Source organism: Mustela putorius, unplaced genomic scaffold, assembly GCF_011764305.1.
Source record: "Mustela putorius furo isolate JIRA1106 unplaced genomic scaffold, ASM1176430v1.1 tig00000083_pilon_pilon_pilon, whole genome shotgun sequence".
Classification (NCBI taxonomy): Eukaryota; Metazoa; Chordata; class Mammalia; order Carnivora; family Mustelidae; genus Mustela; species Mustela putorius.
Genome location: NW_025421273.1, coordinates 11,995,583 through 12,021,300, shown reverse-complemented (window position 1 = coordinate 12,021,300; position 25,718 = coordinate 11,995,583). Strand labels below are relative to the sequence as shown.

Below are 25,718 nucleotides of genomic sequence, written 5' to 3'. Positions count from 1 at the left end.
TTGATTACTAATTCAGTCTCCTTACTAGGTAGAAGTGTATTCAGTTTTTCTATTTCTCTGTGATTTAGTTTTAGTAGGTTTTGTGTTTCTCGGAATTTGCTCATTTCATCTCGGTTACCCAATTTGCTGGTGTACAAATGTTCATAGTATTATAATTCTTTTTATTTCTGTAGAATTGGTAGTAATGTCCCCACTTTCATTTCTGATTTTAGTAATTTGTCTTTTTCTTTAGTCTGTCTAGCTAAAGGTTTGTCAGTTTTGTTCATCTTCTAGAAAAATCAACTATTGGTTTTGATTTTTCTAACCCCCCCCATGTCACTTTGCTCTAATCTTTATGATTTCTGCCCTTCTGCTAGCTTTGGTTTTAGCCTGTTCTTGTTTTTTTAGTTTCTTAAGCTATAAAGTTAAATTGCTGACTGGAGATCTTTAATTATAAAGGCAAGTGTGTATAGCTATAGACTTTCCCCTTAACATTGTTTTCACTGGATCCCATAAGTTTTTTAATTTTCTCTAAGTGTTGCTTAATTTTCTTGTGAATTCTTCTTTGATTAATTGATTTAAAAGTGTGTTGATTAGGGGCGCCTGGGTGGCTCAGTGGGTTAAAGCCTCTGCCTTCAGCTCAGGTCATGATCCCAGGGTCCTGGGATCGAGCCCCACATCGGGCTCTCTGCTCAGCGGGGAGCCTGCTTCCTCCTCTCTCTGCCTGCCTCTCTGCCTACTTGTGATCTCTGTCTGTTGAATAAATAAAATCTTTTAAAAAAATGTATAATGTTCTTTGTCTTCTGTAACCTTTTTTGCTTTGAAATATTTTGTCTCATATTAGAGGTACCCCTACTCTCCTTTGGTCACTACTTGGAATATGTTTTTCCATCCTTTTTACTTTCAGTCTGTTTGTGTCTTTGTATCTCAGGTGAGTCTCTTGTAGAAAACCTATAGTTGGATCTTTTGTTTTATCCATTCTGCCAATTAATATTAATATTAATTCCATTAATATTTAGGGTAATTACTGATAAGGATGAATTAGATGTCTTATAGCCTTTTTGTTCCTCATTTTCTGCTTTACTGTCTTTGTGTTTTTTCACATATTTGTAGTGAAGTATTAACTTTCTCATTTCTTTGTGTATATTCCACAGCTTTTTAAGTATATGTGCTGCCAAAGCAAGCATTGTTCTACAGCTTTTGTATGTGAGTGTGTGTATGTGTTAACAACGGGAGTTATGTTTAACATCCTAAAGTTACACTACTCTAAGTTGCTTATCAGGTTAGCTTAAATAACATAAAAAACTCTGCTCCTTTACAATTCTGTCCTCATCCCTTTCAGTTGTTGATGTCACAAAATTACATCTTTATACATCTTGTGCCCCGAAACATAAACCAATCTTTTAATTTTAGAATTAGTTATTTATTTAAGTAGGCCCCACACCCAGTTTGTAGCTCAGTGCCGAGCATGAACTCATAACCCCAAGATCGAGACCTGAACCAAGACGAAGAGTCAGATCCCCAACTTGTTGAGCCACCCCGAGACCCATAAACTAATCTTTTAAATACATTAGTAAATGCATAAACTAATTAGTAAACACATAAACTAATCTTTTAAATACATTAGTCTCTTAAATTACATGAAGAAATACGAGGTTATATACCAAAGTTACAATAATACTAGCTTTTAGACTAGTAACTTTTAAAAAGTATCTTAGTCTTTTAAATCGTGTAGAAGGGAAAAATGGAATTATAAACTCTTGTTACAATAATACTAGCTCTCGTAGTTGCCCATGCATTTACACCTTTATTTCTTCATACAGGTTTGAGTTACTGTCTGGTGTCCTTTAATTTCACCCTAAACCATTTTTTGCCAGGTGGGTCTTGTGGGGACAAACACCCTCAGCTTTTGTTAATCTGGGAATGTTTTAGTTTCTCCCTCACTCTGGAAGTACAATTTTGATGGATATAGAATTCTTGGTTTACAGTTTTTTCTTTTAGTATTTGAATATATGGGCTTGCTGCTTTCTAGCTTTTGAAGTGACAGATGAGTAATCTCATGATTACTCAATAATCTCATTGAGGATCCCTTGGATGTGACGAGTAGCTTCTTTCTTGGCTTCCTTCAAGATTCTTTATCTTTGGCTTTCAGAAGTCCGATTATATTGTGTTTTGGTGTTGGTCTTTTTGTGTTCATCTTATTTTGAGTTTGTTGAGCTGCTTGGATGTTTATATTCATGTCTTTCATCAAATTTGGGAAGTTTTTTCTTCAAATGTTCTTTCTATCCCTTTCTCTCACTCCTTCTGAGACATCCACACTTTGTGGACGCTGGTCCGCTTGATGGTGTCCCACAGGCCCTAAGGGCTCTGTTCACTTCAGTCTTTTTTTCCTGTTCCTTAGCCTTGATGATTTTCCTTGTTCTAGCTTTAACTTTGCTGATACTTCTGCCAGTTAAAATCATCTTTTGAATCTTTAGTGGATTTTTCATCTCAGTCATTGTACTTTTTAGCCTCAGAATTTCTTTTTGGTTTCTTTTTAGGTTTTTAGAGACTCTTTATTCATATTTGCATTTTGTTCATATTACACTTTGTTGACATTTTCCACATCTTTTCATTTTCTGTGTATTTTTAATTTTTTTAATTTTTATTTATTTATTTTTAAAGATTTTATTTATTTATTTGACAGAGAGAAAGATCACAGGTAGGCAGAGGCAGGCAGAGAGAGGGGGGGAAGCAGACTCCCTGATGAGCAGAGAGCCCGATGCGGGGCTCGATCCCAGGACCCTGAGATCATGACCAGAGCCGAAAGCAGAGGCTTAACCCACTGAGCCATCCAGGTGCCCCTCTGTGTATTTTTTAAGATGGTGGTTTTAAAAAGTCTTTGTATAGAAGATCAGCCATCAGGTCTTTTAAAGGGATAATTCTATTGATTTAATTTTTTTCCTTTGAATAGGCCATATTTTCCTATGTCTTTGTGTGCCTTGTGATTTTTTTTTGTTAAGAACTGGACATTTGATCTAATAGTGTTTTATGTCTGGAAATCAGATTCTTGCCCTTCAAGATTTTATGTTTTTTCCTTTGATTGTTGTAGGCTGTCTCTGTGCCAGGGATCAGCCTGAGGGGTAACTCAGGGTTTGCTCAGGTCTCTTCTTAGCCTGCACCTTTTTCTGGTCAAATGTGGGCACTTCCTAAATTTCTCTTTATATGTAGTTGCTTCTGAATGTCCTTGTCTTTATTTTGTGTGTGTATTTTTATGTACATATGTATATATGTAAGTAACCAGGCCTGATATTCTTGTCTTTAGTGTCTGGTTCCCAAAGGGGGTAAAAGAGAAAAATGTAAGGAGGGAAAATGGCTCCCTCCCTTTAAATGTCCAAGTCACTTCAGCTAGAGGAGAGGGTCTTTGCAACCATGGGGGGCAAAGTGGCTGTCTCTTCTCTGTGTCACCCTTGTGACAGGAAGGAGTACTCGATGAGAGCATAGATTTCTAGTGTGTGGAAGACAGGGTCTTAGCCTGCCCTGGCTCCTGCAAGATGTGTGCTGGTTGCTGCAGAGACACACGCAGGTGGCTGAGTGTGGGAGATGCGCTAAGAGCTGAAATTAGTTGAAATTAACCTCAGTTGAAGGGCCAAGTCCTCCCCTGGAAGTTGGAATGCTTCAGTAGATCCCAGCTTTCCAAAATAATGACATTAGATGGATTTTGCCATTGCAGATGTTTTTCAGGTGGGGAGATAGATTCCTGGTGCTTCCTGCTCCACCAGCTTCCCAGAATCCTCGAAACTGTGTTAGGTTTTGTCCTTGTCTGTTCGCCTTGCTCTCTACTGCGCTCTTCTGGAGGGCAGGGAGCAGGCTCCTCTCTTATTGCTGTGTCCCAGGGTCCCTCTGAAGTGTTTGGCTTTTGTGTAAAGGCTCAGTTAACTGGCCTTAAAATTCCTGTTTGTTTTCATTCTCTTGCAGTCCCATAGGGGCTGGTCCCATGCAGCTCTACGCTGGGCTACGATGCTCAGGAAGAAGAGAGAAGGGGGACTGTAGTGGGTTGAACAGTGTTCCCCTCACTTTCAAATTCATTTCCGTCTGAAACCTGTGAATGGGACCTTTTTTGGAAATTGAGTCTTTGCAAGATGTGATGAATTAAAATGATGTCATATAGATTAGGGTGAATTGATGATTGGTGTCCTTATCAGAAGGCCATGTGAAGACAGAAGCAGAGATTGGAGTGGTGTGTACAAGCACAGGATTACTGGCAACCACTAGAAGCTGAAAGAGACAAAGATTCTTCCTTTTTGCTGTGGAAGAAGCATGGCCCCACTGATGTCTGGGTTTTGGACTTTTGGCTTCCAGAACTGTGAGATTAATCTTCTGTTATTAGGGCAGCCTGAGCACACTAACAGAGAGAAGAGGACCAGGGGGCTATGCCTCTTATTTTTAAGGCTGATCCACAAGACTACAGAATTCTTCACACTTTCATATTCCCAGCTCCATAGGGTAACGTTCCCCAGCAAACCTCCATGTGAGCTAGGTTCGTTCGTTCTCTTTCTTTCTTTCTTTCTTTCAGACTTTATTTATTTATTTGACAGAGAGAGAGATCACAAGTAGGCAGAGAGGTAGGCAGAGAGAGAAGAGGAAGCAGACTCCCTGCTGAGCAGAGAGCCCGATGCGGGGCTTGATCCCAGGACCCTGAGATCATGACCTGAGCCAAAGGCAGAGGCTTAACTAACTGACTACCCAGGTGCCCTGAGCTAGGTTCTTTCTAAAGTGGTGTTTGAAAGCTGGTTTTTAAGACAGAAATAAGGCTGGTGAGTCCTTTAGAACTAACCTCACCCTTGTAGTTGGCATGTGTCTGTGGGGTTTCCGTGTTTGTATTGTGAGCAACCTGAGAGCAGGGCCCAGGTCCTGACCCTTGTGCTGGCCTGTCTTACTCCCAGTTACTGGGCATTCACATGGGCCTGGGCCTGGTGCACAGGGCTGGAGTGTGGAGACGGAGCATGCTGTCGGGAAGCTCCATGAGCCCCTGAGCCAGGGCACATGCTGCCCCCCTGCCCCCATTTTTAGAGATGCTTGTTTCTCCTGCTGTCTCCTGTTAACCAGTGAGGAAGGATGTTTAGAACTCAGGTCTTGTCTGCAGCTCCTCCAGCCCCAAGAGAACATGCAAGAGCTAGCAGGGATGGTGTGGTGGCCTCTTTACCCAGTCACTCCAGCGGCTGCTGTCCCCATAAGCCTTGTCTGCCCGGCTGCTGAATGGGAGAGATGGCAGAAGCTGTCTCATAGGATGTGTGGAAACTGCTTGACTGGTACAGAGAGAGGGTGTAGCAGGCAGGAGCTGCTCCTGCTGTCACTGTGGTCATTTGCCAAATTTATGAGTTTCCTGGAGACCAGCCTTTATGGGTACTGTTTATGGGACTCCTGTCTGATTTCACGTTATGTGTATTTGTAGATGTGTCAGTAATCTGACACACAGAGATGTATTTATCCTGAACAAATTTCAGTGTTAGGTATCGACAAGGATAGAGACATTTCTCCACTGTGCTAATTTGAATAACTTCAAAATTTTAATGGAAACTACGCTGTCAGGGGGCAGACCTCTTTAGTCACTGTATGTTCACTCCCTACACATCTGAGCCACCGTTGAGGGTAACAAAGTCCAAGATCACAAGCACGGCAATGAAAGGTCTCTGCCCTCAGGCACCTCCTTCCACCAGCAGCAACAAAGCAAGACCAAAGCTGTGATGTAGGCAGAGAGAAACCAAGGCCAGGCCAGGGGATGGACATGCCAGAGGGTGAGGCTCCTGCAGTTCTGTCCAGACATGAGAACATGGGATGGGGCACCTGCTCTCAGTTTTTGAAGAAATTCAAGGCTAATAAAGAGGCCTAGTTTTCAGGCTCAAGGGCACAGGAAGGGTTAGCAATGGGAACCTGAGTTTAGCTTGGGATTTGGCCTTATTTTTCTTATTTATAGAATTTTATGTTAAGGAGGCCGTCTTTTTGGTTCTCAGATGCATGAATGCCCCATCTTGCTATGTCTGGTCATGGCTATGTTCAGGCCAAGCAGGTCCTGCCTCGTTCTGAAGGGCCATCTGCTGGGAGGAAGTACTGATGCTGACAGGTCTGCTTTCAGGGAGGGGACTTCTCTTCCTTGAGTCCAGAAAGGCCTGGATTCTACTTAGGAGTGAGGTCATCATGGCCCTAAAGTAGAAAAGGGAGAGGAATGGCGTCAGCAGGCTGTGCAGCCGAGGTGCCCCTGACTCTCGGACATCTGGGAAGGGATGAGGGGACATGGGTGCCAGACACATTGGACAACAGTCCCTGTTTTGGGCTCCTTGCCTACTGTGGTTTCTGTCTTACGCTCTGTCCCTATCCTGTCTCTCCTGCACTTGCTGTTGGACAGGTTCCACTGGCCTCTCTTTTCAGGCCTGTCTTGGGTGTGGGTCTAGAATAGCCTCTTCCTCTAGGCCTTTGCTGAGAGAGCCAGACCGATGGTCCTGACGAGGTCTTTTCTTTCTGGTCTTGCTGTTAACTTCTCGAATGAAGTTGAAGGGAGTAAGAAAGAGAAGGCTTTGTAAAACTCCTTGAGAGGGTGTGAGACTTCCAGAATGCTTTCTGGGTCACCTGGTTAGAGCAATGGAGGTCACCACAGGCGCATGGGGTGTTTGGGTGCAGGAGCCTTTGTCTCATGGATTCGGGTGTGGGCCCAGGAGCTAGGGTGGGCCCCTGAATTCTACCTGTTCTTTCTTTCCTTTTTTTTTTAGAGATTTTATTTATTTGTCAGAGAGAGAGAGCGAGAGAGCAAGCAAACACACACACACAAGCAGGGGTCACAGCAGGCAGAGTGAGAAGGCGGCCCTCCACTGAGCAGGGAGCTCAATGCGGGACTTGATGCCAGGACCCTAGGATCACGACCTGAGCCAAAGGCTGACATTTATCTGACTGAACCGCCCAGGCGCCCCCACCAGTCCTGAAATGGTCCAGCTGTGTGACTTCTGGGCATGTCTCTGTGGGGGTACATGCACTCCATAAGCTGAAGGTGTGCTTCACAAACCTGGAATCTTCTCTGGGGTTTCAGGCTGCAGTTGGAAGGAACGAGGCATGTCTGTGCTGCTGTGGAATGAGGTAGTAGAAGCAAGGTGAAGGGCACGCTGTTGTTGGCCCCATCTGTGCGTGAAGACTGCTGCTGTAGATGCTTAGACACATTCTGGAAAGATATGTGCCCAAATGGTGAAGAGGAAATACCTCTGGAAAGTGGTGCTTGAGGGGCGCCTGAGTGGCTCAGTGGGTTAAAGCCTCTGCCTTCGGCTCGGGTCATGATCTCAGGGTCCTGGGATCGAGCCCCGCATCGGGCTCTCTGCTCAGCGGGGAGCCTGCTTCCCTTCCTCTCTCTCTGCCTGCCTCTCTGCCTACTTGTGATCTCTGTCTGTCAAATAAATAAATAAAATCTTAAAAAAAAAAAAAAAGTGGTGCTTGAGGTGAAAGGGTCAGTGGGAACAGAGGGACTTCAGTTTTCACAGAATTTCCTTCTGTATGTTTGAATTTGTGACAACCACATGCACTGTTTTTGCTTAAAGCAAAATAGGGGTCCTTAAGTAACATGGCCTAGCTTCGCCTTCTGCTGGGGGTCCTGGAGTCTGTCCCTCCTCACAACTGTGGGTGGGGTCGGGGGGCACAAGCTGCCTGGGACTTGGCAGGGAGGCCAGCTCCCTTCCCTGCACGCCTTCCTGCTGAAGCCCAGCCTTGCTGGTTTTGCACCTGCAAGCCCCACTCGCTCACCCTGCCCACCGGCTCTCACTGCAGGTACTGCAGGCTTCCTTGAAACGGAAAAGCACAAAATTAAGGCCAGACATCAAACAGACTGTAATTTTAAGTACTTCTTCTTTTTTTTTTTAAATGAAGTGATTGGGGTTGGGTGTATTCATTTCCTTTACCTGCTGTAACAGGTATAAACGGGGCTAGAATGGAAGCGGTGTCACCTGTCATCTGCACTTCTAGAGGCCAGAGCCTGAGCTGAAAGTGTCGGCCACGCTCCCTCTGAGGCTCTGGGGGAGGGTCTCCCTCCACCTCTTACAGCTTCTGGGGGCTTTCGCGGCCATGCTGCATCTCTTTGCCCTCAGCCTCATCCTCACTCAGGCTTATGTCTGCGTCTGTACTTCCTTCTCTGCACAGCAGTCACCAGATCAGGGCCTGTTCTAACACAGAATGGCTTCCTCTTAACTGGTTACATCTGCAAGGACCCTGCTTCTCAATAAAGTCCTATTCCAAGCACTGGGGGTTAGGACACGAGCGTACTTTGGGGGCTGGCCACTGCAGTTTCTAGCCTTTCCATGAAGAAGCCTTTGGAGCTACCACATTTAGTAATTTGGTGATGTACTATCTAAAATTGTGAACTTGCTCGTGAAAGCTGAATTTTAGATGAACTTTCAGAAAGAACATCAGAAGCTGAGAACCCCAGTTAATTACAGTTCCGAAGCTGACCTCCGAGTGACCTGGTCAGTTAGTGATGGCAGGTCCGTGCTGCTGCTTCTCTTGCTTTATGAACATCTGTTTCTGGCCTTGCTTCTTTCATTCAAATAAACTGTGCTTTGAAATCTTCCACTTAGGAAATTGAGAGACTTTCAGAGCAACTAGAAGAGAAAGAGAAGGCGGCGCAGCAGCTGATGAGCCAGCCAGAGCACGAGCGGGAGAAGGAGGTGGCCCAGTTGCGGAGGAGCGTGGCAGAGAAGGAACGTGCCCGGGCTGCCAGCGACATCCTGTGCCGCTCCTTGGCTGAGGAGACCCATCAGCTGCGGAGGACTCTGGCCGCCACCGCCCACATGTGCCAGCATCTGGCTAAGTGTCTGGATGAACGACAGCGTGCTCAGGGGGATGTGGGGGACAAGAGCCCCGAGGTAAGCCCATGCCTTTGTGTGCAGAGGACGGAGAAGGCCTCACTGGGGCGGGAGACACAGCGTCAGGGCTGTACCATCCTGCTGCTGTCATGGGTATTGGGGCACCCAGAGCCCACTGCTCTTCTCAGCCTGAGCCCTAGCTGTTGTGGCAAAGCCCAGCCATCCAGAGGCTTCTTCTAGAAGGAGGGAACATGCAAAATGTGATAGGAAGTGAGGGCAGCCTGTTTTACCAGCACCTGCCTCCCGGGATGGCCCTGAGCACTTTGGACTCTTTGGCCTCACTCAGCTGAGGAGCAGAGGGCAGAGCTGGAGCTGCAGGCCTGCTCTGAGCAAGTGTGAGCCCTTGCACATTGGGCAGATGGCAAACTGCCCAGTCCATGCCCCAGCCTGCCAAAGGGCAGTGGGTGCCGGCCTTGCCTGGGGCCTCTTGCATAGCTGGCCGGAGGCGTGTGGGGCAGGGTACTCACGGAGCAGGGTCCTCCCCAGGTGGCTCTCTGGAGCTGCCACCACATTCATTTTGGAAACACACTCTGCAGTGTTCCAGGGGGACAGGTACTTCGCAGCATCTTCACTGAGAGCCCGTGTGGGGAGAAGCTTGATCTGAGAACCACTGGTTCCCATTGGTGGGGGGCGGGATTCCATGAAAAGAGAACCTCAGAAAGAACATCTGTGTATTTCAGAAGCCAGAGGATGAGTGGGCACACTCAGCTGACTTTGAGTCACTGTGTCATTTCCTTGTGGGAACTTGGAAGTAGCTACGCAGGAGGGGTGGCCTGGGGCTGCTGTGGGGTCGGTGAGGCCCCAGCATCTTTTTCAGCCTGGGATGCAGCTGAGTCACCTGGGGCTTCCCGGGGCCTGCTTGGTGAGGACACACACTTCCTTTATCATTCAAGGGGAATTTTCAGAAACGAGTCACCAAGATACAGCCCCCCATTCTGTTAAATGCACTGAATTTCTCGGATTCAGATGGGACTTCTCATGAGACTTTCCACTTAGGTCTGCTCACCACTGTTAGGGTTGGTTTGGGATGTGGCTTTTAGGTGTGAACATGGTGTGGGTCAGATTGCTGCATATAGAACCACCGGGGCCGACTGTGACTCCACAGACACGATGCTGTCATGGGCTTGGAGGAGGGGAGCTGGCTTCCTGATCAGGCCTGCGCCAGGCAGCCCAGGGCCAGAGCCTTCCCTGCTGCACCACGGGGCTAAGCTGCCTACCCTCCTGACTCCTGTGATGATGGAGCATCTGAGGCTGTGGGAGACCGTCCAACTGTGTGCGAGTCCACGGCAGGGGCGTGGAAACTGCTCTCTGTGGCGGGCCTGGGCGGGGCCAGAGCAAATTGCACTCCCCCGCAACCTTTCGACTCTCTGCTTTGCTTCTCTCCTGAATGCACGGCTGCCAGGGGACATGTTGCCAGATGTGGCGACCATCTGGTGCCTCAGTCTGCAGATCTAGCTTCCTCCCTTGTTGATGCATGTGTCATGTTCAGCAACACGGCATCTTCCCTGTTCCTTCCTTCTGTAGCCAGAGTGTACAGACACGGCTGCCTCTGTCCAGGCCGTTATTGAGAAGTTACGGGAAGAAAATCGACTATTACGACAGAAGGTGACTCATGTGAGTATCTATCCCCTTTTATTCAACTGTAGGAGAGGGTCCTACCCTCTCAGTGGTGCTCAGGGCTCGTGTCCCCCTTGGGCCACTTGGGCTGACACAAACAGTCCGAGACCTACACATTTTGCCTAAGAGTGCAGAGACCCAGCCTGTGTTCTGCTGTCCCCTGGGTTAACTCTTGGGTCGAGAAAGGAGGTGCAGGAGTTTCTGTCAAGCATGGCTTTTAAGGCAGGAGAATGGCACCCAGTCCATTTCTGTGGAAGACGGTGGCTTGTGGATGTCCTCTCTGCACCTTGTGTGTCTGGTGGTCTCGGTGTCCCCTCAGGACAAAGCAAGCGAGGCAATGTGCATTTACGGGGAAGAACTCAGCAGCGCATTATTGCTCAGAGAGCTTCCCGGCCTCGGCCGTGTCCCCTCAGGTGGAAGACCTTAATGCCAAGTGGCAGCGCTACGATGCCAGCAGGGACGAGTATGTGCGGGGGCTCCATGCGCAGATGCAGGGGCTGCGGGCGCCCCCCGAGCCCTCCAGGCCCTCCTGCCCCGAGCTGATGAGGAAGGAGATTTCTAGGCTCAACAGGCAGCTGGAGGAGAAGATCCGTGTCTGCGTGGACGTGAGGCGGGAGCTGGTGGCCGTGCGGGGGGCGCGTGACGCGGCGCTGGAACGGGTGCAGATGCTGGAGCAGCAGGTGTCCGATCGGGTCGCCCGGGGCCCAGTGGTGAGGGTGGTCCGTCCACGGGAACCTTCTCCTTGCCGAGTGGACGTACCTCGGCACCAGGACAGCCCAGTGTCTCACCTCCTTTCAGATCCTCGCTTACAAGGATGATTTCACCTCAGAACGCGCGGACCGAGAGCGGGCCCAGGGCAGGATTCAGGAGCTTGAGGAAGAGGTGGCCTCCTTGCGGCAGCAGGCATCCTGGACACAGGTAGGGCCTGAGCGCTTTTCTCCTCGTTTAGGCTTGGTGTTTCTCTTGTTTTCCTTCTCATGAATTTCGAGCGTCGGTCCAAGACGTTTGTCACGGTTCAAGCCCCTTTTGCCCCGCTGGGGTCAGAGCTGCCTTGCCTGGCGCACGATGGCGGAAGCCCTCTGTCGTGGTGTAACAGCGGAGGTGGCTGGCTCTGGGGCATGTCCTGGGCTCCGAGCTCCCTACCAAGCCTTCCTTCATATATGTCCCCTCCTTGCTGTGAGACGAGTACCGTAGTTACGCCATTCTACAGACCTGGGTACCGAGGCCCCAGGTGTCCACTGGTGTTCCCCAACTCATGGCCTCTGTGCGGAGAGATGGGCCTTTTGGGACACTAGGCCCACCACCCACCCAGGGAGGCCTGGGAGGCCTCAGAATTGACCAAGTCTCTCACTGCGGGACCTCTGGCACCCACCTGCCTCTTCCCCTCTCTGCCCTGACCTGCTCGCTGCCCTGCAGATGCCCTAGGAAAGCTTAGTTTCTTTAGCCCCTCAGCGAGTACCCACCACACCTCTGGCCCCAGAGTGAACCCTGGGCCCCTCAGAGAATTTCCATCTGGACGCGGACTGGGCAGTAGTAGCCCCTCTGGGGCTCAATGTACTGGGCGGACCTTGGAGCTGCCCCTTCTGGCCTGTGGCATGGCCGTTGGGGTTCATTGATGGCTCGTGTGTTCCCCACTGAGGGTGGGGTATGGGAGTCATGGGGGACCCCCTTTCTCTTTCACATGTGTATGCAGTCCGTAGCAGTGGGCCTGGCAGAGGCAGCTGTTCCGACTTGTGGGTAAAGTGGGTGGGGACTGTGGCCGAGCTGTGTCCCTGAGTCTGTAGGAGCCCCTGCAGCCTCCTCAGTGTCCTGCGGGGGTTCCTGCTTCTCCTCGGGCACTGGGACTACAGGCTGTGGTTGAGAATCCTGCCATGTGCGCTGGGTGGGAATGGGACGTTGTCTGGTTCGGCTGGGCATTTCTTCCCACCATCTGCCTTGGCCTGCGGGTTTTCTTGAGGAAGCATGTGCTCTTGAGTGGAAAGGTCATTAATGGTGTGGAAAGGTCAGTAGCCGTTCAACGACTCGGGGTTAAGAGGAGTGACCAGAACCAGCTCCAGGTCCCATCCCTGGGAGCGCACCCTGGGGTGTGGGCGTGTGGGCTCTGGTTCTGGTCGGAGCAGCAGCACGTGTGGGCTCTGGGCCACTTCAGGAAGTGGGGAGGGGTGCAAGTCCCTCGCAGGGATAGAAGAAACACCTCAAGTGCGAGAGCCCAGCACGTGATTTGGGGGCCTCTAGGGCAACCCACGTACATGGACCCTTGCCTCTTTTCTAGGAGCGTCGAGAGCCAGGCTCCTGCCGGACTCACATGGGAAACAGAACTTCCAAGTACTTAGAGGCTGATGCTCTGGAGCTTGTGGCGCCCAGTGGATGGAGGGCTGGGACTGGATCTCAGGGTCTAGACTCCCCTGCTGAGGGCCGGTGCCCAGGGGCGGCCCAGAGAGGACAGGGGGATCTTCAGTGCCCTCACTGCCTGCGGAGCTTTGGTGACGAGCAAGGCGAGGAGCTCTTCAGGCACGTGGCTGAGTGCTGCCAGTGAGCCCCATGCCGGGAAAAGGGGAGAGCCCTTGAGATCTGGGGCCCAGAATGGGCTGAGGGGGCTTCTGATCCATCTTGGTCCTCCCTGGGCAACGGAACAGACTGGGGACATCTCCTGGGAGGGGGAGTGGCCCCCCAGCTGCCAGACTGAGGCTGGGAACAGCCAGGAACAGGGGGCCAGCCAATGCCACCAGCCCACGCCGCCCACCTGCACCTGGGGCACTGCAGCTGCTGGCAAGAGCGGGCTGCCTGCGGGGATTGCACATGTGGGCCCCAGGGTGAAAGGTGGCTTGCCTTGTTGTGTTGAATAAGGACCAGGAGGTTTGCAGAAGTGAGCATTGTGGCAGACCTTGCACCTGGGGGCCGGTGTCTGCCACCGAAGAGCCGTGCCTCTGCTCAGTTGTACTGCAGTCGCCTTTGCCACGGATCTGCAAGTCAGGGGACATTTCATATGCACTTACTTTCATAATAAACGTACTTGCCCAGGTGACTGCTCTGCGAGTGCATCCTGGGGGCTAGGGCGACTTCAGACCAGCTGGTGAGGAGAAACACTCTCGTGTTTGCCACCTGCCAAGGGACAGAGATGGACTGGCCGGAACCCAGGCAGGCATGCCTGTCAGGGCCCATGGGACCTGGGGCCAGCCCAGCTTAGCCTCTGGGCTAGTTCAGCCCCACCCCAGGGTGTGAAGTCAAGGGCTGGAAATAAGGAAAGGAAGCAGATGTGACAGTAAGGGGAAGGTATGGCTGTGTAGGGCCTGTCAGTGGAGCAGGGACAGAAATGAGAAGGCTGGAGGGGAGACCGACGTGCTGTGCTAATAAGCGTTTGTTTGCCAGAGTTCATTCATTTAACCCTTGTAGCAATTCCAGGATGTCAACACAGACAAGGAAAATGAGGCATGGAGGGATTAATTCACTTGCCCAAGGTCACACAGTGGTTGAGTGACAAAGCTGGGATTTGAACCCGTGTTTTTAATTGCACAGTCTGTACTTCTTCCTGGAACTCACCCCTCCGTGTGGTTAATAAGTTCTCCTCATGTCAGAATTCAGATGTCTCCTCCTCTGGGACTCCCTGTGCACCTGTCTGCTGGAACCCGGCTAGAGGGGATCCGGCGTCTGTGGCATGGGGTGGGTAGGCTATAGCAGAAAAGCCTGTCAGAGCTGGAAGAGTCTGTGGACATCTGAACACTGGAAAGAGAGGATGGGGACATCCCAGAGAGAAGGGAGCCACAAAAGGGGGAACCCTCAAATCCTTGGCTGACCCGAAGTTGTGTGTGCTTCGAGTAAGACCCCAAGGATTCTGGGGTGAGAACAGCAGATGGAAAACAGCTAAACAGGCATCCCAGTGGCTGAATATTACAGGGTGACAGCTTTAAATCTGGGTCCCTCAAGTTGAGAAGGGCTTGGTAAACACTTTGGGTTTTCCTTTGAAACCCCAGAAGGGCCATGCCTCAGGAATAAAGTTGACATCCCGGGACAAAATGGAAATAGCCCTTGCTCTAGGAAGGCATACGACTCTCAGGTAATCAACCAACAAATCATGTGCCTACTGGACTAAGAACCAACTTTCTTTAGAGACAGGGAGAACCTCGGACCTTGCACTGTACTAACCACAAGTGTAATATGCAAGAGAAAATACTAGATGGGTGCCTGGCTGGCTCAGTCGCTAGAGCATACAACTCTTGATCTTGGGGTTGTGGCTGAACTTAAAAATAAAATCTTGGGGCACCTGGGTGCCTCAGTGGGTTAAAGCCTTTGTCTTCGGCTCAGGTCATGATCCCAGAGTCCTGGGATCAAGCCCTGCATCGGTCTCTCTGCTCAGCGGGAAGCCTGCTTCCATTCCTCTCTCTCTGCCTGCCCTTCTGCCTACTTGTGATCTCTGTCAAATAAATAAAAATCTTAAAAAAAAAAATCTTAAAAAAATACTAGATGTAGGAAAATTAAAAGCAGGATGAAGGTATTTTCAGACCAATACAAGGCAATTAAACTTATATCCAACACTCTACTACAAGAAATCTGTACTATAGAAATGCCTCCAGCTGAAGGGAAGTGATTCTGGATAAAAACAAATACAGAAAGGAACGAAGATGGGAATGGGTAGATAAGGATTATCGACTGTTTAAACAGTCCTCTTTCCAGGCCTTTAAAACATGCCAATGTGACCACAGGAGCTTTCTAGGTGGCAGAGGGAGTATTTGATGACCTTACACAGAATTTTTTACATCGACATAAGGTGGACTGTAAGGCAGTATGGAAGCATATTATAATCTCTAGAGTAACCACTAAGATAATAATACAAATATTTAACTAAAAAGTAAACAGAACAGAGAACTGTTTTTATTAATCCAAAGCAAGACAAGTTATGACAACTAAAGGAATATGGAAGAGATGAGACAAACAGAAAACGGATGGCAAGAGGATAGACCTAAACCCAACTCTATCAATAGTTAACTTAAATGGATCAGATACTGACCGAAAGATCATGATTGTCACACTGGGTGAAAATAACGAAGTTCACCCACGTACTTGTTAGCAGAGACAGAAACATAAGAACAGAGAATGAAAAGGATAGAAAAAGACACACCATGCCGAAGCTAACCAAGATAATGGGAATGTATGTAGCCACTCCCAGACCTGGACAAACACACAATCACAGCTGAAGACTGGAACACACCTCTCAGAGAGAAGCAGGAAAAAAGTCAGCAGGGATACAGAAGATTTACCCAAAATACTTAATCAACTTGGCCTTGTTAGGTCCAACAAAAGTCAACTAGAATTCTTTTCAGCTCTATGTGGAACACTTACCAACAGAGACAAATCTGTGGGCCATAAATCAAGTCACAACCCAAAGAACCAAATCACTGAATTTATGTTCTCTGACCATGGTCAGATTAAACCACAACTCAGTAACAGATAAATACCAAATTCTCAAAACATCTCTAAGTGATCTGTGCACAAAGGAAAAAAACACAACAGAAATGAGAAAATACTCTGAACTGAGTGAAAATGAGGTTAAAATTCAGTGAGCTGAGTGCCCATCAAGAGCTAGGAGAACTGCATTTTAAACTCAAAGAAAGGAGAGGAGAGAATAGAAGAGCAGAAATCAATGAGAAAGAAAACACAAAACTCAACAAAGCCAAGAGTTCTTTGGAATGGCAACACCACTGACAAACCAGTAACAAGACAGGAGGGAAAGAGAGGGGACAAACTCCCGATAAGCAGGAATGAAAAGGGGGACGTCACCATGGATCTGTAAGAGGAATACTATGAACACTTTATGCTAATAAATCTGAGAGGAAATGAATAAAATCCTTGAAAAATACAACTTAACCAAAATGGATACAAGATACAAAATTTGAGTAGCTCTGTAGCCATTAAGTAAACTGAATCTGTAATTAAAAATATTGTCACAAAATTATAGACCCAGATGACTTCACTGGTGAACATCTGAGAAAGATATACCAATCTTACACTCAGCAAATAGAAGGAATGTTCCCCAACTCATTTTTCTGACACCAAAACGTAAGAAAATGACAAATCTCTCTCATGAACACAGATGCAAACATACTAAACAAAATATTAACAAATTGGGGCACCTGGGTGGCTCAGTGGGTTAAGCCTCTGCCTTCGGCTCAGGTCATGGTCGCAGGGTCCTGGGATCAAGCCCCCCATTGGGCTCTCTGCTCAGCAGGGAGCCTGCTTCCCCTTCTCCCTCTGCCTGCCTCTCTGCCTACTTGTGATCTCTGTCAAATAAATAAAATCTTAAAAAAATTAAATTGAATTAGATATAAAAAGGATAGTAAGTCATAAGCAAGTAGAATTCTAATCATAGATACAAGATTGATTATTTAAAAAAAAAAAAAAGAAAAAGAAAGCACTAGGGTGCCGGGCTGGCTCAGTCAGTTAAGTGCCTGCCTTCGGCTCAGGTCATAATCCCAGAGTTCTAGGATTGAGCCCACATTGGGCTCTCTGCTCAGCGGGGAGTCTGCTTCTTGTCTGCCCCTCACCCTGCTTGTGCTCTCTGTCAAATAAATAAATAAAATCTTTATTTTTTTTTTTAAGATTTTATTTATTCATTTGTCAGAGAGAGGGAGAGAACATGCAGAGGCAGGGGGAGTGGCAGGCAGAGGGAGAGGGAGAATCAGGTTCCCCACTGAGCAAGGACCTGGACTTGGGACTCGATCCCAGGACACCAGGATCATGACCTGAGCCGAAGGCAGCTGCTTAACCGCCTGAGCCACCCAGGCACCCCAAATAATTAAAATCTTGATAAAAGCCCCAACACTGATTGTAATTCACTAGAGTTAACAGAAAAAACATGATCATCTCAATAGAAGCTGAAAAAGCATATGACAAAATTTAATGTCCACTCATGATAAAAACACTCAGCAAATCAGGAATAGAAGGCATTTCCTCAATCTGATAAAGACATATGTCCAAGACCCTACGGCTACCGTTCTGTCTGATGACAGATACCGAGTGCCATCTGTCCCTGCTCAGGTTTCCATTGAGGCAAGGGTGTGCGCTCTTATGGCTGCAATCCCACATTGTACCAGAGGGTCTACCCAGTGCAGTAAAATAAAAGGAATAAAGAACAGAAAAATTAGAAGAAACGGTCCTTATTTGTAGATGACATGATTATAGATGTAAAAAGTTCTAGCTGATCTTGAAGTTTAGAATTGAGTTTGACAATCTCAAGATACAAAGTTCAATGTATGAAAGACCTATCATACTGCCATATATTTGCAGGAAATTTAAAACCTGTTTCCCCAAAATGTAAGGTGACTAAAAAGATGTTAAGTCCTAACCCCCAGAACCTGTGAATATGCCCTTACTTGGATATAGTGTCTTTGCAGATGTCCTATGAGATGATGATGTGCTTGGATGAGGGTGGGCCCCAAACCCAGTGACTTGCATCCTTACAAGAAGAGGAGAGACAGAGGTGCTGGCTCAGCTGGTGGGGCATGCAGCTAGCTCTTAATCTCGGGGTTGTGAGTTCAAGCCCCATGTTGGGTGTGATTACTTAAAATCTTAAAAAAAAAAAAAAAAAAAAGACAAGCCACAAATATAGAGATACAGGGAGGAGACCGTATGAAAATGGAGAGAGCCTGGAGGGACATCTCTACAAGCCAAGGATTGCCAAGGAGAAGCCAGGATGGGGACATGGAACTGATGGTTCTTTACAACCTCTAAAAGGAACCAATCCTGTGGATACCTGTGTTTTGCAGTATATATCCCCCCAGGGATTTGGGGTTATATCCTCCAGGACTTTTGAGAATAAACTTTTTTCTTCAAGATTTGTTTACTTGACAGAGACAGAGAGAACGTAAGAGAGGGTACTGGGAGAGGGAGAAGCAGGCTGCCCGAGAAGCAGGGAGCCTGATGCGGGGCTCGATCCCAGGACTCCGGGATCATGACCCGAGCTGAAAGCAGACGGTTAATGACTGAGCCACCCAGGCGCCCCACGAGCAAATTTCTATTGTTAGAAGCCACCCAGTTTATAGCACTTTGTTATGGGAGCCCCAGGAAAATAAAGCATAACCCCATTTATGATAATGTCAAAAACTTTAAATGCTTAGAAAAAATTCATAGGAAGCATGCAAAATCTCTACTATAAAGGCTACACAATACTGTTGAAATTCAGAGAACACATAAATGAAATCATGTCTGCAGACTAGGCACTCTGTTGTATCAAGATGTTGCTTCGTCCCAAACTGGCCTACAGGCCCAGCACAGCCTTGTCCATAATCCCAGCAAGCTTGTGACAAGCTCATTTTAAATTATGTATGTTGTATGTGTGATACATATGTATATGATACACATGGTAGCATGTATATCATATATTAAGTATTGAGCATTCCAACATACACATGTATCATGCTATGGTGATCTCATCATATGTGCCATATATGTATGTCATATATGTGTCCTATATGTATATCACCACATGTAGATCATATATTTATTATATCCTATATGTATGATACATATGATGAGCTCACCATATCATCATATGATACGTATGTATGTTGGAATGCTCAATACTGTCCTACAGGCTACCATTTTCCATTCTCTTTTCTTCTCAGTGCTTCTTTCTGGTCGTTTCTCTTCTGTGCCATCAAGTTCATGGGTGTTTTCTAAGGGGTTTTGGATCTGCTGTTAATTCTATCCAGGGTATTTTTTCATTTCAGATATTGTATTTTTTCTTTAGAACTTCATTTAGGACTTTTTTGGATTTTTCTTCATCTTGTTCGTGATTTCTTTTACATCTTATGTGTATTTTTAAGCTGTTTTACAATATCCATTTTACGGTCCCCGTCTGCAAATTCAGCAACTGTCATTTTGTGGTCTGCTTAGTATTACTCTTGATTATGGTTTTTATTTTCCTTCCTCTTGGAACGGTCTGGTAATTTCTACCTGGATTCCACCATTGTGAATTTCGTCCAGTGTGGGCTGGTTTTGTGTTCCTTAAAGAATGTCAGACTTTGTTCCAGCAGGCAGTTAAGATACTCAGGATCAGTTTGATCCTTTTGGGGTTTGTTTTTTATTTTGCTCGAGGGCTGATTTCACCCCACTGCTAAGGTCACAGCTTTCTGAGGCCTCTATCCCGAGGTCTGCACTGTGTGTTACATGGTTTTCTGCCATGGCTGGTAGAAACACTATTCCAGCCGTTCTGTTTTCTGGTGATTTCCCCTTGGGTTCCCAGGAGTTTATGCCACACCTGCAGCATTGGCAGACTGTAGGCACCTGGCCTCCCCAAATGCTAGCCTGTGCTGGCTCTACTCATGAGGTCTGCAGGGCTCTGCCCCCACTCCCAGTGCTGGGCCTAGAAACTGCCTCGGGGCTGGAAGCTGGGGCACCAAGAGACTTACCTTGTTTCCTCCCCTTCGCGCAGAAAACACTGTCATGTGCAGCGTTTCTCCCAACACCCAACACACTGTGTACACAGCTTCCTTGGGTTCACAGTTGCGTGTGGCAGTCTCCGTGGCTGTCATCCTCCTTCCCGGGTGCCACTGGCACACGTTTAGGACTCTTCCTTGTAACCACATGGTCTCCTCCAGGAAAGCCAGCCAGAGGGCTCCTGGGCACAGCGGGCTCCCGGCTCGTTTCAAGCATCGGTTCCTAACAGTTTGGAAGCACATGGAAGTTGTCCCTGTGCTGGGCCTCCCACCCCTCGGGGCTTATGCTTACATTTTAATAGCGGATCCAGGGACAATGGTCACCTGTCACTGTGAAGATGGACCAGGACTCAAGTTACTTCAGTTCCGTCACTCTGTGGGTGACTGAGTGCTTTTATTGGTGTTTAAAACTGAGAAACAGGGGTGCCTGGGTGGCTCAGTGGGTTAAAGCCTCTGCCTTTGGCTCGGGTCATGATCCCAGGGTCCTGAGATCGAGCCCCACACTGGGCTCTCTGCTCAGCGAGGAGCCTGCTTCCCTCTCTTTCTCTGCCTGCTTCTCTGCCTACTTGTGATCTCTGTGTGTGAAATGAATAAATAAAATCTTAAAAAAAAAAAAACCCACCAAAAAAACGAGAAACAGCGGGACCTGTGAGGTAAGTTTTTCCTTCTCCTTTAATATTAATTAAATTAAGAAGCGTTCATTCTTTCTGGTACCATAATACTCCTTTTGATACTATTTTGGTTTAATGGCATGAGGATGGAAAGTTCAATAAAAGGGCATTTTCCTGGCCATTGTTATTTTATTTCATCTCATGATTACCGTTGCCATGTAAAGGAGGTGCTAGTCCATCGTGGTCTATGAGGCTCCCCCAGGGATCGACTCCCAGGTCTAGGCCCCATGAAGACAGGAGCATTGGAGCTGGATGTCCCGCAGATGCACCTTGGACCTTGGCTTCCCCATCTGTAAATGCAGTGTGTCTGGGCATTAGGACCCGCGATGACAAGCCTCCAGGCCCTGGGCCTTGCCTCTGGGGACATGGGAGGGGCTGAACCTGGGAAGCCCTGCCAGCCTCGGCCCTCCATCTCCCCGACCCCTGGACTCTCCTGGGCCTCCCAGGCCCCAGATCCATCCTCCGAGAATGGGGATGGTAAAGTGACGACCCCCCCCCCCCCACGGAAAGAGCCAAAGGAACCAGCAGGAGCAGAAGTGTACAGACCTAGAACAAGGCATAGGTGGCTCACTTGTGTGCGAGGGGAGCAAGGGTGTGGAAGGTGGCAGGTGGGGTGTCAGGAGTGGGCACCCAGGGGTTCCCCTCACCACTCATGGCCCTGACAAGGTCCTGCTCATGTCACAGGTGAGACCCTGCAGTTCTTCAGCAGCCAACATGTCCCCCAGATGGAAGTGGAGGCTCAGAGGTGGGACTGTCCTTGGGGAGAAGAGGCTGGGGCAGGGACAAGGTCTTGAAGGGCCTGGGTGGGCAGCTTCCCCAGAGAGCAGGCTCCCCCCATCCCCAAACCCTTCCCATCCTTTGTTGCTCTGGCTCAGCCAGCCCTGGCTCTCCCTTGCCCTCACCGGGAGCCATGGAGGCCCAGGCCTGGGCTTGGGACTCTTGGAAGCATCAGGGCCTTTTGAGGACACGGCTCCTGCTGTGGTCACTGCCCAGCCCATTCCTCGCTTTGCAGGCTCATTCCATGAGCAAAGGGATATGCTTGTTCTTCCCACCTAGTTAGAAAAAAGCAAAACAAACCAGCCAGCCTCTTGCCTATCTCCTATTTACAGGACCTGCCATTCCCACCCTTGTTTTCCTGCAAACCAGCTCCCACTGGGTTGTGGTCAAAGTCCCCAAAGTGTAGGAGCCCTGGGGTCAGTCCTTGGACCTCACCTTGACCACAGAAGCCCTGCGGTGGCCGATCTTTCCCGGTCTTGTGTCCTCTAGGCTGCCCTCCTCCTCCCACCCAAGTCACTGCTTCTGGCACCTGGACCCCTGACCTGTCTGCACTTGTTCCGCAGTGGCCTTCCGTCCATGAACGGCAATCCCAACGCCGGACGTCTCACCTGGGGGGTCAGATGGGCACGTCAGACTTGACCCCTGCCCCAGGGCAGGCAGCCTCGTGCAGCCCGGGGCTCAGACCAAAGCCTTGGAATCCCTCTTGCCCCCCTCTCTCCTACCTGCATCTTGTCTGTCCAGAAATGCTGCAGACAAAACCAGCAGAGTATTTCCAGAGGCCATTTCCTCTCTTCCCGTCTCCACATGGACGCAGGGCCCTCATCGCTCCCCCTTCACTCGGGGACACGCCACATCCCTGCAGCTGCACACAAGCAGGTTTCCCAAGAGGCACGGCTTGGCCGGGCCTTGGGAAGTGGGTGGGAGCGGCTCCCGCAGAGACTCCTGCAAGCTACCTGCCTGCAGAGACCGCAGAGGAACCAGGCAGCCGTCCCCCTTCACCCTCCATACCGCCCGTTATTCCTCGTTCACACCCAGTTGAACGCCCGTGACTTTTCAGTCTCATTAGATATCACGCCGCCCCCCTCCCCTGGGGCTGGATGGGCACCTGCCCGTAAGGCTCTATGTGGTCCCAGCCTGCTGACCCTTGGGCCACCCGGCTCTGCCTCCCCAGCCCCGTAGGTTAGGGTGTGGTGACCCCATACCACTGCTGCTAGGTGTCAGTACTGCTCTCACTGAACTCTCTGGGCACCGGGCTGGACTCCGCCCTGGGGCCTGGTGCTGCCTGGCAGGTGGAAGGCCCCGGAGGGTACAGAGGCATGAAGGATACTGGGCAGGAGCCAGGACCCCTAAACTGCTGCCACGGGTGACCCCGGAGATGCTCCAGGGTTGGTGGGCCAGCTTCCCCTTGGGGGACACTGCCCCCGACTCTCCCCGCACCCTGCCCCCCATACACCACACTCCCCACCACCCCCAGCAGAAAGCAGCCAGACGAGGTCTTCTGCTGTACTAATGTATTCCATCTTTCAAAAAGAAAGACATGATTTTAATATTACTTAACAATATGTTAAAAAAGTAGCCAGGCAGGCCTCCGTGTTAATACAGTCGTACACTCTCTAACAGACTTGATGGTGTGAGTACTGGGTGGGGTTTTGTTTTTGAACTTTCTCATTCTGCAAGGGATCTTACACAAGCTGGCTACAAGTCAGGGGGGTCAGACACAAACAGCGCAACGTGTACACTCTTAAACAGTAGATTGTGGAGGAGAACGGAAGAGCGCCTGCCTGCCCAGCCCACTTCAGGTGGGATGCAGGGCACACGAGAGCTGAGTGACGGCAGTGCCCTGGCAGGGACAGATGACAGGACAGGGCGAGATGCAGAGGCAACGAGCCACGTGGATGATGAAACGCGTCTCTGGCCACGGCCCCGGCTCCTGGGCCGCACGGTGGGAAGCCGGCGGGAGCTACTGTTGCAATCCAATGGCCGGCGCTGTGCTCACGCCTCACTCACAGATACACGCACACGAGCCACTGACACAGGCCGAGCGGCGAGTTCTCGGTCTGGGGGCATCAGGTGCGGTGGCCCACCCGGCACAGCCCTGGGCAAGCACAGCAGCTCCGGGGCCTGGCCCACCTTCCACGCGTCCCTCTCCAGGTGGTCCTCATTCAGTGGGCAGCAAAAGTGGCTTTTTTCAAGCTAAAATTGGACCAGTTGATGGACAGTCTTTGTCGGGTCTGTCTAGCAGAATCCAAACAGAATCTGTGAAGACAAAGAGCCAAACAGTCACAGAAGGAAATAGCCCACAGCTGAGCTGTGTCAGCAAAGTCCAGTGTCCTCCCAGGATAGGAGGGTCGGGGGGAGGGCGCTCAGCATGCCAGACCCGCCGTCAAGGACCCCTCCACATCTGGCCACCCTTCAGAGTGGGAAAAGGCCCTCAGGAGGATGGGGATCCTCTTCTTCAGGGCACAGGCGAGTGCCCTCAATGTCCTCTGGTGTCCTGTGTCCTTCTTTTCCAACTTGTCCTCCAGGGAAGCTGCCCAAGGGATGTTTCTGATGAGCCCATCTGAAAACGTACCAATGGCCACCACCGTGCCCTTCTCCACGTGTTAAGCCACGGAGATCCCAGCCGCCCTCACTGATCCACGAATGCACACCCGAGTGCGAGAGGACACGGGACTTCACATGGTGAGACTTGGTCACAGCGCTGCCACCGACCCCCCCACTCCCTGCACTCAGGGTGGCAGCAGAGGCAGGCCTGCTGCCCTGGGGTCCAGCTCTGGGTCACCCCTGCACACCCAACAGCATCTGAAAAACAGCACGTTCTGCCACCTGCTTCCCAGGCAATAATGGCTGACTCTCTACTAAATGAGGAACACTTCCTTTCAAAAACCTTAACTATGCAGTTTCTGAAGGTCTCACCTGTCCAGCTCTCATCTGAGTAGCAGAAACTTGAATTAAACCTGAAAATGATTACTGTGGTCACACAGATGTAGCCCAAGTGTGTTCATTTACATCACTCAACCACAACTCCTTGTGTTGCCTGCTAGGCAGTCTATGTCCAGGTGGATAGAGCCGTGTGTCCGTCCCTGCCCTGCCCCCGAGCAGTGTGCCACCTCCCAGAATTCAACTTCTCTTTCCCTGGCCACAGCTGGTCGAACTCCAAGTCCTAGTGGCGTCACTTTTACAACCTTCGTTGTTCACCTTTACAACCTTACAACCAACCTGCCTGGACCATGTCCCCCTGCTCTGGCGGCACTCCCAGTGGTCCCCATGAGGCTACATGCATCCTGCCTCTCCACGCATGGTGGCAAGAACGTCCACAGGTGTCTCTGAGCCAGCTGGAGCCAGGCCCCCAGGCCCCCAGGCCCCCAGCTCTGCCTCCCCCCCCAACACCCAAGGATCTGACAATTCCTGCCCATTGGGCCTCCATGTGGTCTGCCAGGGACCGTATTACACATCTAGAACATGTGTACCCAGGTGACCGGGACCACAAAAGCCTCGATCAACACACCCCTAACCCAGGTAAGGAAGCCCAACCCTGCCAACCCCATGGCACCATGCCATCCTCTCCCAGGATGCAGCCCGCACCCTGGTGTCTGTGACAATTGCCCACAACCTCGCAGCCCCTCACCCATGGTCTGTGTGCGCTGATTTCTGCACTTACAGGAACAGAGTCATCCTGTATCTTTTTCTTCCCGCTTTTATGCAATTCCCCCAGGAGGCGGCCATGTGCCCGTTTCCAAGGTTGGAAGAGCACCCCCCACAGAATAGACAGACAACCGCGGGGCTCCGTAAAACGGATGGCTTCGATTTGACCTGATTCTGCCAAACTTCTCCATGGTCGTTGTGCCCCCGAGGAGTGGGGGAGCCACTGCCCCTGCACGCCCAGCCCATCAGGTGGGAGGTCTCTCCACAAGTCCCTGATCATGGGTTTCTGTGACAGCCCATCTGTCCACGCACTGGTCTTTTCCTGTTCTGTCATGTGTATCTGTTCTGGTACAAACTCTCCGTGAGGTGCTGCACACACCATGTCCTCACTTTCTTTAAAGAACTGTTGATTTTAATGTCATTTAATTTATCAATCTTTTTTATTTTATGGTTGGCATTTTTAAGAAATCTGTCCCTACTCTAAGGTCAAAAAGATACCTATATATCAAATAAAAAGGTTTGCTTGTGACATTTAGAGTCTTCCCACCTAGAGCTGACCTTTGAGTAAGATGACGTGAGGATCCAACCAAAAAGTTTTCCTTACATAAACCTTCACAGCTGCATTTATGAACACACCTTCATTTCTACTGCTGATCTGTCTTTTGTCATAAACCAAAGCTCAGCATTGTGTAGTCTGTTTCTGTGACTTTCTAAGTCTTTGT

General features: G+C 49.5%; 2 protein-coding genes across 10 annotated transcripts in view; one reads left to right on the top strand and one right to left on the bottom strand.

Annotated features, from left to right (window-relative positions):
• TNIP2 (TNFAIP3 interacting protein 2) overlaps nucleotides 1–24,334 on the top strand; it is a 52,719-nt gene extending 28,385 nt beyond the window's left edge. The window contains exons 2-6 of one of the 2 annotated variants that reach the window (XM_004772267.3): nucleotides 8,568–8,855; nucleotides 10,380–10,469; nucleotides 10,886–11,152; nucleotides 11,271–11,390; nucleotides 23,877–24,334. In XM_004772267.3, the coding sequence (XP_004772324.1) occupies nucleotides 8,568–8,855; nucleotides 10,380–10,469; nucleotides 10,886–11,152; nucleotides 11,271–11,390; nucleotides 23,877–23,915 (804 nt within the window). In that variant the 3' untranslated portion in view covers nucleotides 23,916–24,334. Of the gene's footprint in view, nucleotides 1–8,567; nucleotides 8,856–10,379; nucleotides 10,470–10,885; nucleotides 11,153–11,270; nucleotides 11,391–12,744; nucleotides 13,498–23,876 lie in introns of those variants that run through there. The other variant, XM_004772265.3, reaches the window with a different exon arrangement.
• The window catches only part of FAM193A (family with sequence similarity 193 member A), a 161,969-nt gene continuing 159,098 nt past the window's right edge, over nucleotides 22,848–25,718 (bottom strand). For all 8 annotated transcript variants that reach the window (XM_045074877.1, XM_045074867.1, XM_045074873.1 and 5 more), the window contains one exon: nucleotides 22,848–23,607. In XM_045074877.1, the coding sequence (XP_044930812.1) occupies nucleotides 23,514–23,607 (94 nt within the window). In that variant the 3' untranslated portion in view covers nucleotides 22,848–23,513. The remainder of the gene's footprint in view (nucleotides 23,608–25,718) is intronic.